General features: G+C 34.5%; 1 protein-coding gene across 2 annotated transcripts in view; it reads right to left on the bottom strand.

Moving 5' to 3' along the window:
- Positions 1-417: 417 nt before the first annotated feature.
- The window catches only part of LOC113815554 (transmembrane anterior posterior transformation protein 1 homolog), a 14,860-nt gene continuing 4,227 nt past the window's right edge, over positions 418-11,050 (bottom strand). For both annotated transcript variants that reach the window (XM_027367614.2, XM_027367613.2), the window contains exons 2-9: positions 10,737-10,858; positions 9,703-9,833; positions 9,114-9,302; positions 8,574-8,796; positions 7,003-7,153; positions 5,308-5,477; positions 4,113-4,273; positions 418-3,975 (exon numbers count right to left, since the gene is read on the bottom strand). In XM_027367614.2, the coding sequence (XP_027223415.2) occupies positions 3,216-3,975; positions 4,113-4,273; positions 5,308-5,477; positions 7,003-7,153; positions 8,574-8,796; positions 9,114-9,302; positions 9,703-9,833; positions 10,737-10,858 (1,907 nt within the window). In that variant the 3' untranslated portion in view covers positions 418-3,215. The remainder of the gene's footprint in view (positions 3,976-4,112; positions 4,274-5,307; positions 5,478-7,002; positions 7,154-8,573; positions 8,797-9,113; positions 9,303-9,702; positions 9,834-10,736; positions 10,859-11,050) is intronic.

Raw genomic sequence — 11,050 nt, 5'->3', positions numbered from 1 at the left:
ACTGAGATTTTAGAATACACTGACACACTTTAATGCTACTCTGTAGCATTAAAGTGTGTCAGTGTATTCTAAAATCAAAAATGTTGTTTCTAGATTAGAAATAAGAGAGAATATTGTAACACTTCTTATCCAGCCCGCATCTTCACACAAAATTTTTCATGATGCAAATTAACGAGGAAAATACAACACTTGTATGTGTGGACAAAACATGACAAAACATTAAAAAATGTCTGAAGTATTCCTAATTTAAAGTTCAAATTTAAGTGATTTGAGTCAAAATGATTAAATATAATAAGCACCCCCCCACAAAAAAATTCTGGTCCTGTGTGCATTGAAGTATTATACTTTGCCATCCTTTTTGGGTTTATATAACTGCATTTTAGGTTAACAGAAAAAAATAAATAATGAAAGAAAAAAAGTCCTGTAAGCTTTATTGCAGCCACAGGTATCACAATTCATTAAATAATCTTCATTAACAATTACCAAGAACTGGCACTTAATGTGTAAATTAATACTGTGGTCATGCACTGATGTCTATTGTCAACTTCAAGGTGAAGACCAGCAAAATAAATGATTTGAAAAGCATCTGTTTTCAAATTCAATATCCATGTCCAACTGTTTACACTACACTGCCTGATACAACCCTCTCAGGAGACAGTAATGTGATACACATAATACAAAATGGTGCTTCTAATATTAACTTTGCAGCCATTTACAGTGTCTGTGGCTATTAAATATTTTTGAGATACTGTAGTTCATTTACCTATGAAAATGTTATCAAATAACTTTGGAGAAAAAGAGAATGACACCTATAGTCTTCATAACTTGTTTCCTAAATATATCTTTAGTACTATGGTGCAAGAGGGCAATACATAAAGCATCTATAATACAGATAATTCATGAATGTGTTCTGTCATGGAGTGCAATGATATTGACACTTAGATTTCTACTATGCTGTACATATGATAAGTGTATTATTAATAATCACATAATGAAAAGAATGATAGTAACCCTTATTGTACCTAAAATGAAGGTTGCCCATAAGAAAGAGCTTTTTAATGTTGGACCCTTTGCTAGGTATTAGTCTTGAATTTACTAATATAATACATTCACTATGAAGTAAAAGTTCTATTTAAATGTGTTAAATGAAACTGCTATCTATGAGGAATCATTATGAGAGACATAGGAGTCTAAAAAAATAGATATGTGATTAAATTATATATAAAAAATTACCCTTTTTTCCAATGTGTTGTTGAAAAAAAGTAGGTATTACTAAATGGCCTCCTGAAAGGGTTGAAGATAAATGATTCACATAAAAAGCTCTAATCATTTGTGGATACCACAAGCCATCCTATAACTGCAAAACAAATAAATTAGTTCCAGAGATCACAGCCAAACAAAGCAGTGATGATACAGTAATATAAAATATAAACATCCAAACATCTACTGTAACATTATAGAAATTTATGAAAAAATTATACATTCAAACTTTAAAGAAACCTGAACAATATATCTGAAAGTTACTGGAAGATACTAATAATCCTTTACAGGTTAGATGGGCATATCACAAAGTATTTAACATCTAAAATTTGTGTAACATCAACTGTCCCAACATTTATGCCCATAATATATGCATAATTTTCCATGTCTTCATATCAAATATAGAACAAAGAGTTAATTCGGGTAATAATGCACACATCAAACAATAAGAGGCTTATTTGAATACAGCTCCTGTCAGGACTAGAATACAAATACCTTAATAGAAAAGCAAATCAAGATGTTATTATGACTGAAATGAAGTAAATATGGAACCAACTTAGTGATCATTGGCCAAAAACCACTGGCCTCTTGCACAGCTCTTAAGTTTCCATGTGTCTTACATGACAAGGAAGTCTATCTCTATGGCTGGAGAACTATATTTGAAACTTCCTCGTCTGTGTATATCAGTTGTTATATGGCTATTATGATGGTGTATACCTTTCAGTGTAAAGCTACAATGATCATGTTTTGCCTTGCAACTGGAGATAACAATATCTAACAAATGTAATGTCAATTATGGAATAGTATTTTTTTTTTCTCTTTTTGTTTAAATGTGTGCAGATTTTGTGAAAATGTGCACAATGCTGGCCACACCTTCTCTTATACTGGTGTTGTTGATATTCAATAAGTATCTTTATAGCTGTCTGCAATCCAAAATTGACATGATGCATGTACAATAATAATGAACAAAAATAATGTTTTTATGCCTAAAATAGATATTTCTAAAATAGAAGAAGAAAAAAGAAAAGTAAACATAAAAAAATAAAGCTGTTACAGGAAAAATCTGTCTCCTATAACATTCTAATACTGAAACTAGTTACAAAATGAGTGAAATTGTAATCAGTTCACAAAATGGTAAAAAAAATAAATAGATTAATTAATGGACTACTAAGTTATCATGAACAGCCTTATTATTAGTTTTGACCAACACTGTATAGTTTACACTCATGGAGGACGAGGTGATTATAGTTTGGTATTCATGCGATACAAATGCATACTGAAGTTCTATGAGCTGACAAGTAAACTTATTTGGTAATGATAATCTCACTTTCTGTCTTATGATGGCAAGTTCTTTCATCTGTACAACTGTTCAAATACTAAAATAAAGTTCTACATTTGCCTCATCTGAAGAAAATATGTATACTAAGAAAAATGTAATTGAAAATGGCTTTTGTTTCATAGCATGAATAACAAAAATTCTTGTCTTGTACTTCACTTTCCAGAGATAATGTTTTACACCTAAATATGGAAGAGGTTCCTCAATGAAATAACACTGCTAGCACTCTAAAGATGTATAACTGATGAAATGCAAAAATGGCTTAATATCTGCAACAGTATTCTAAAATCAATTCTGAGGGTAAGTGATGTATAAAAGAAGGCTGCTTAGAAATCAGTCACTCTTTAAAACTTTATGCAGAATATAATTTCATATATATCAAGACTATCTGAGCTCCTTTGAACTTAGACCATTAACTATTTACATGTACAAAATGAGAACCTCAGATCAGAGCATGATAACAGCCAGGTTTTTAAAAAACGTTATACTTTTCAATCTATAAAGTTCTGCATCCATGAAATTTTGGTCCATCTCAAACTATAGGGTGAATAAACATTTGTACCAGTCTCCAATTTCCAGACAATAATAATAATAAACAAAAATAAAAATAACTACCAATTCATAACAAGTCCCCGGTGTCAGTGGAACCTCGGTATCTTAAGGAATCACAGGACAAGAAGGGAGGTCTCTTAGCCTTTCTCACTTCTTCGGGAAGTATTTCTACATCCATATTTTTTGAAGGACTGGTCTTTGAGTTCTCTTCTAAGGCCTGAATTCTTTCTGTGTGAGCTTCGGGTATTGGAGCCACACCAGCTACTGAAGACACACAAGGTGTTTGAGGCTGAGACGAAGGCTGTTGTTCCAAGGAGCTGTCAACAACGTCTGAGCTGTCTGCAGAGACAATGCTCTCTAGGGAATGCTGAAGCCAGTACTGACGTGTCACATCACTCGTGTAGGGTCCTTCATTGATCCCTACACTAGACAGATTAACCATACTATTGGCCATAAGACCCTTCTTAGACTCTCCCAGAAAATCCAGGGAACCACTTCTTGGCGGACCTGTTGATGATGGTGATGAGCCCATGGAAGCAGATACCGGTGTTGTCATTTCAGGTGTTGGGGTGAGGGACTTGGGCGTGAGTTTGTCTCTCACTGTTGACAGGGGAGGTGGAAGGCTCCATCCTCTGATAGGGCTAGTAGCAGCTTCCACTTTCTGAGGCTCCTCTTTGTTCTGGTTGACTTTTGCACCACTGATGCAAGTGTCGCTTTCCTTTTTCTTATCAGTAGTCTCAGTTGTGGATGTACTTCCTGACGATCGTTTCTCAGCACTTTCTATGAGCTGACAAGCTTTTCCCAGAATAATTACACCATTGAGAACCCTGCAGAAAGATAGAGAACATGTCATAGACAGTTTATAGCAACAAATATTTATCACTTTCCATCTATCCAATACCAAAATGTAAAATACAAAGGAATATTATATCATACAGTCCATAAATTCATATCCAAGAATTACCTGAATGATAAGAGGCATAAAAATCCAAGGAGCAGGATAAGATAGGATGCAGGGTTGCTGAGGCGTATAGACTGGCTTAGGATCCTGTACATCACAACTCCGAGTGGGAGAGGAATGAAACCCATCCTACGAGCCACGAGGTCGCTGTGGTCAGAATATGCCTGCAATAGTTTCATTGAAAGATGTGTCAGTTAAGAAAAACTGGCAAGAATTATTGCTGAAGAGTGAAAAAAGACCAGGGAAGAGAATATTAACCTATTGCTGCTGGGTAAATGCAATGCTGACTTCAGTTTTTTTTTTGTGATGTCTCTAATAAAGATGGCTCTACAAGTGCTCAGCTACCAAGGAATCAATTAGTAGATCTTGTTTTATCATTGATGCTATTATTATTATTATAGACATTACAATTATCATAATGTCATTAACATTGCTAATAGCAGTATATGAGAATATTTCCAAAACTCAAGGAAAGGGTAAATGGCAAGATAGATAATACTAGTAATTGACTCCTTTGTGACTGAGTACTTTGTGGAGCCTTCTATTGTAAAAACAATTGATAAACTAAACCCACAGTGGATGGGCATGGTATGTATGTACATGCCATCCCTGGTGTCATCTGGATAATATGTAGGATGGCAAAAAAGAAGAAGAAGAAGAAGAATTATGTGGTATCTTCACAATATCAATTATATGTTGAAAGGATACTGATTTTGCTGTTACCACATTTCTTCATTTTTTTGGCATTACATAAAGCATGATTAAAAAGTTACATTTGTATTTAGAACTTACAAAGTCTATTGAGCTAGGTATGTTACTAAGATTTTATAAATGAAAACTTTCAAGTTCAAAACAACAAGATACATGCAATTAAAGGTGCATTGTGGACTATATCATACAATTAACCACCTCATATACCATATTAATTATCAAAGAAAATCTCCATTATATCTAGACTTTTCTGATCAAACCCGGAAAATATCATGAGATCATAAAAATTACAATTAATTTACTATGGTTCAACCAACTATTCAATATATGGGGTTAATACTAAGGAGTGTGCATTGCTGCATTCCTCGTATTTTTCCAGCTCTTGGAGAGCTTCAATCATAATTAAATTACAAATATGAATATCTTACCACAAGAAACATTGTACATTGTATATCCTTACAGAAACAATAATACCACAAAAACGTACATATTTCTGCTTGCACATGATGAGATCCGAAGCCAGAAGAACTGTGTAATCCTTGTAGGCATCTGCAGCAATGTCATTGAACCTAGTGATGAACGCATGCTTCAGCCAGTCCACCAGTACTTCTGTGCCGCACACGAGTAAGCAATCAGGCAGCAGAATCCAAAAGCGGTCTGGAATTACAGTGATGAAATGAGAAAATAGTAGGTGGAATACTGGTTTACTTCAAAATAATTTATAATTCTTTCACAAACAGTCATATAATTATGGTTAGAAAAAAAAATTAAAAAAGAAAGAAAGAAAGAAAAAAGACTTAAAACAACAAGATTACTCACAGAATTATACATTTAATGATGCTACTACATCTGCTGAAGGCACTCTAACCGAATCTAAAATATGTATGACCTAGAAATCTATCCCTAATTCTTATTACCTCTCCCGTATACGAAATATTACACTTGACTTCAACCAGAAGGTTATCCATGTTTAACAAATCTTAATATCCTTTCAAAAGTGCTAAATCTTTGAAAATCCTTTCAACTTTTAAAGGACCAATTTTTAACAATGTCATACTGAAGAAATCATATTGTGCCTGGGAGTTTGAGCTTCTCTGATATTGCCAGTGATTCAGATCCTAACTATTCCTTGCACATTGGGGGAGGCTGAGGTAGAGTCTGTGTCACTTGACTTCTGCCCACCTTTTACAGGATAGTGAAAATATACATTATAGTTATGGATGAGAGGTGTGAGTGCATCGTGGCCTTTGGTTTGTGGTTTAGAATATGGCTGATACACACGCATGCACGCACATACGCATGCATGCATGTACGCACGTACACACGCATGCATGCACGCACGCACGCACACACACACACATGCATGCACGCACGCACGCACGCACACACACATGCATGCACGCACACACACACTCTCTCTCTCTCTATATATATATATTGGTGTAGCTACAATATAAAAAATAATTGAATTAAGGTAATTGCTAAGTAATGTTCAAGCAGAATAGTGTTCCTACAATACCTTCTTCAATATAAGCCATATTTTTTGAGTAGAGAAGAAAAAAGATTGTATCCCAATTTTGAAAATTCATAAAATCTTGGGCACTAAGAATGGTCCCTTCCATCAATATTATGAGTATTTCAGTAATCACAATCATGAATTAAAATGAAAAATGTTAAAGGATTAAAGCTTACTGTAGACCACTGACTTTTTACAATAAAATACTTGACATTGTAAATCAAATGAGCTGTCACTTGTGGTAACTGCAACACACAATATCATAATTACTATTGAACAAAGATGAAATCATTAGCTTAAAATACATGTTTTAATGGAACACACATCATTAAGCAGAATAATATCTAATCAAACAGATTTTGATTTCCAAAACTTAAAAAAAAGTCTCTAAGATAGATGCATATGCATAAACATTTCATGCTTATACAATGAGTAAAAAATATTTTTTACAGCAGTGATCATAATTATACTTAACAGCAATTGTAAATATGTCCTCGTATAAACTATTTTTCTCCAATACTAATGGAAATGAGCAAATGAATGAATCAATCAACCAGTAACCACACAATATACCAAATGAAAAGGAAACTAAAAGGAAATAATAATTACAACACAAAGGCTAACTCCTTTCTTAGAGAGCAAAATCAAACTGGAAAGAAAACGTACCTTCCTTCCATGCGTACTCCTTCATGGTTTGGATTACAACCACCAAGAGGAGAACGCAGATGTGGAATCTCTCTCGCACGTCGCTGCATGATATTTGTAGAAGGTTGTTTCTGTCAAACTTCTTGAACACAGCTCCTTTCAGCTCTACAAACTGAAAGATTGGATGAAGGATTCATTGTGATGATCTTATATCAGTTGAATGACTTGCATTTCTTTTTATTGGGACAAAAATACAGTTTAGAGGTTGGTATTAACTGGATGAAGACAACCTGTAGGAAAAACTTTGCTTCATTTGAAAGAATCATCCTCAGCAACCTGTTAATTATAAAATTATCAACATCAACCTGTCATTACTGATAACCAATGTGTCAACTGCATCTTTGCTTCTATTCTGCACTATTCCTAATAAACATTTTTATGTACTGTTCCTTAAAGGGTCAACCTGACCCTTGCTTTCCCCGTCACTGTGATGGTTGTGTACTCTCCATCCTTCCTCTTTTGTGAAGTGATAGTCAGAGTTAACAAAGCAAGTGGCCCAAAATCTGAGCATTATATTTACTTGTGGCAATTCTTCCTGGTGTGTGGCTTGTAGGCCCATCCCACATCAACACTGGTATCAAGACTCCTTGCTGCCATTTTGCAATGTCATGATCTCTTTTTCTGCATAAGCATTTTTTGCCTTTTTGCCATTTTCCAAGTTATATACTTGTCATTTGATATGCCAGATCATAATGGTGATAGAGAGCTTTCCCTGAACAGACTCATTATTGTCTCTTAATGTAGTATACTTCTCTATGCTACAACTATAAATAACATTTAGTTATTTGTCACTGTTTAATATTTTCATATTAACAAATTTTATGTAACAATCAATCAATCTAGAATAGAATCATAGGCATGATAAGTATGGAAATGGTTTACTTCTTGGAGCTGGTGTTATTCCAGCCATGGCTCATGAATGGTACATTCCACCCTTGTTTACCATTGGAAATAATGCAAGAGCCCCTTCCTAAATACTCAATGAGTCTAATCTTCCTTTAAGAAGTTTGTGCACTCACAGTAAGTCTTTCCTTTCATCCCAGCATTCAGCTGAATTTTTCATAACAGCATATTGTATGATATCAGCCTGGTTATCAACCAAAATTTCCCATAACAATAGATTCCTGTCACCCGCTCTCAGCCAAATTTTTTATGACGCGACTGTTATGTAAACCAGATCCAATCAGTCAATAATTCATATCTTTCTTAACATTTGCAAAACTGGAACCAGACAGCAATTCAAAATCATGATTTCATATTACGGTATATTAGTGTTATCCAAACCCTAAAGTAGCAATGATTGCATTTGCTTTCCAAAAATCAGTTTATTACAAAAAATTATCAAAATGTAAAATGTAAATGCTGTTAATGATACCATTATCATAACAACTACATAATATCAATTTCATATATTTTGACATGCATACATGCATGCAAGCTTATTATCTTATTTCAGGGCTTAAAAAACAAAACAAAAAAATAATAAAATTGTTTGATAGCAATTCTGAAAGAAGCTGTTAACAGATACTTACGTTGTTTGAGATAACTATAGTCAACAAGCCTTTATTGTCCGAATTGATAGCAACATTGAGTGTCAGAGCTTGTAGCAGGACAATGGTTGAATGCAAAGCAACATAAGCTGTTGCAACAATCAAGTGGAACAGAACCCCAAAGTGTTCTCGCTTCTTGCCTCGGGGTTCTGTCGCTGTCCAGAAGAGAGCATCGAGGGTGTCTTGGCCAAAGGCTGACATGAGTCTGTGTGAAAGTGGAAAGTATGTTTAGCCAACTTTACTTTTTAATTGTAATAATTCTGTATTTTTTTGCACATAGTAAAGGTGTTGAAGGAAGATATGGAAGTGGAGGGGGTCGAGGTAGAGATGGAGGTGGCAGAGGCGGAGAAGATAAGAGATGGCATTGGTTGAGGTGGTAGTGATGTAAATGATGAGGCTTGAGGTGGAGGAGGAGGAGGTGAAGGAAACGGCGGAAGAGAAAAAGAAGAAAAGGACTGAAAAACACATAGAAAGAGAGAAATAAAATAGAAAAAGCATCTACCTCTCTAGTTAGGCACTCACCTGTCAGCTATCTCTAGCATGTTGAAGAACAGGTACAGTTTGATGGTGGACTGTGTCTTGATGATATGGTAACACACAGAGGAGTCAATATATCCCATCAGGTAACAGCAGACGAGCACCATCACACCCTTCAGCAGGTCCACAATCTCTGCTGGCTTCAGGATGCGACGATTCTTGTTGAAGTACAGCCTGGGGAGGAAAATGGGTCATTTTGAAGCGTGAGTTGAACAACGTGTGCTGAGATTTTGTGGATTCTAGTTTTTTGTGTGGTATGAATTGAATAATGATTATTACGACTGGACTGAATTTTATGGTCAAGCAAAAATTAATCATCTATGTGTAAGCCACTGCAATTGTACAGATCTAAAAAGTTTTACCTAAAATCAATGTTGCCTTGATTGATAGCTTAAAATTTAAAAAATCATAAAAAAAGGTCAAGTATAAATTCACATAATAGCACAGTGAAAAAAAAGGAAATGAAGAGTAAAAAATGGAAAGAAAGAAAGGAAGAAAGCAAAGAAGAAAAGAAAAAAAGAGGTAGGATCAGGAGGAGGAGGATGATATGGAAGATTACTAAGAAAACTCTTACCCAAACAACTTCCTGAATGGTCGGGTCAAGAGGCCAAAAAGGGCCAAGGAGAATCTAATGGGTAAGAAGGTGAACACGAAGAAGAAGGAGTCAGCACACTGAAAGAATCCGTATGCAACAAACTTCTCAAGCTGTGAAGTGGAGATGTGAAAATTAATTAACATATATTTACCATACATGACTTCATAAAATTGTATGATTTGTATGAAAAAAGCTGTCTCCAATAACTTAATACTACAACTACTAGTACTACCACTATCATCATAATGTTGAAAATTTCTTTTATCTATTCATTCATTGATATTTTCTTATGAAATACTAGTTGACATCAGGCTCTCATATTTTGACTTTTCAAGAATAACAGAACTAAGAATGACTAATTTTGGCACAACAGGAGATTTCTTGATTTTACGTTGCATTCAATTAGCCAAGAATCGTATCTTATGAAAAAAAGTTTTAGATGCTAACCCTCCTTCAAAACTGATATATGTATATATATTTTTAAATTTCAGGGGTTATAGAAATCTTAATTCTGTCTGTCTGTCTGTCTGTCTGTTTGTCTGTCTCTCTCTCTAACTTAAACCAACTATTATTTCTATTAAATAAGAAAACCATATCTGGTCTTGCTGAAGCACTGTATATGCAATTGTTACCTCCATATTCAAACTTTATATAAAAAGGAAGTGAGGCCAACTATATATGTATTACATCAACATTTCTCAGTTACATTCACAACAAACCCCAAACATAAGCAAAATTAAAATTAGTTTAAAACAGTAATTGCAATGAACATATCAAATTTTACAAAGCTCATTTTCATTTGGAAAGCACCATCACAATCTAATGCCTAACTAATCATCCCCTCCATAAAAACCTCACACAAAACAAAATGAATATTCCTTACTTTTAAATTATATATCCTTACATCCCTTAGAAGGAGACTTTTATACTATTGCCTATCTTTGAGGAGCTCTAAAGAAATGCCAAGCTCTGAGAGAGATTCAGCCTTAAATTAAACAGAAAACCATACTTACTTCTCTAGGGATCTTGAAGAAGGTATAGACCTTCTCCCTCCTGGCAGTGTATCTTTCTTCGTCATTTTCTAAGAGGTAGCCACGTCGTAACTCAGACTTCAAATAATCCCTAAAAGACAGGCCTGCCAATGACAAAGTTAGTTAGTGGGTGACACAGAGTATATACCTTTCCATAACACTTTGTACTGAAATGAAAGTAAGTTTTCACACAAATAGTTTCTTTTTAAAAACCTTCAAACCTTCAAAGATCAGTCCTACACTTGGTTAATCTTTACCCCACTGATGGTTCAAAGGGAACCTATATTTGTATTCAA

The sequence above is a fragment of the Penaeus vannamei genome, chromosome 16 (genome assembly GCF_042767895.1).
Source record: "Penaeus vannamei isolate JL-2024 chromosome 16, ASM4276789v1, whole genome shotgun sequence".
NCBI classification, from domain to species: domain Eukaryota; kingdom Metazoa; phylum Arthropoda; class Malacostraca; order Decapoda; family Penaeidae; genus Penaeus; species Penaeus vannamei.
Note: the sequence above shows the minus strand (reverse complement) of the source record. Positions and strands in the feature narration are given on the sequence as shown.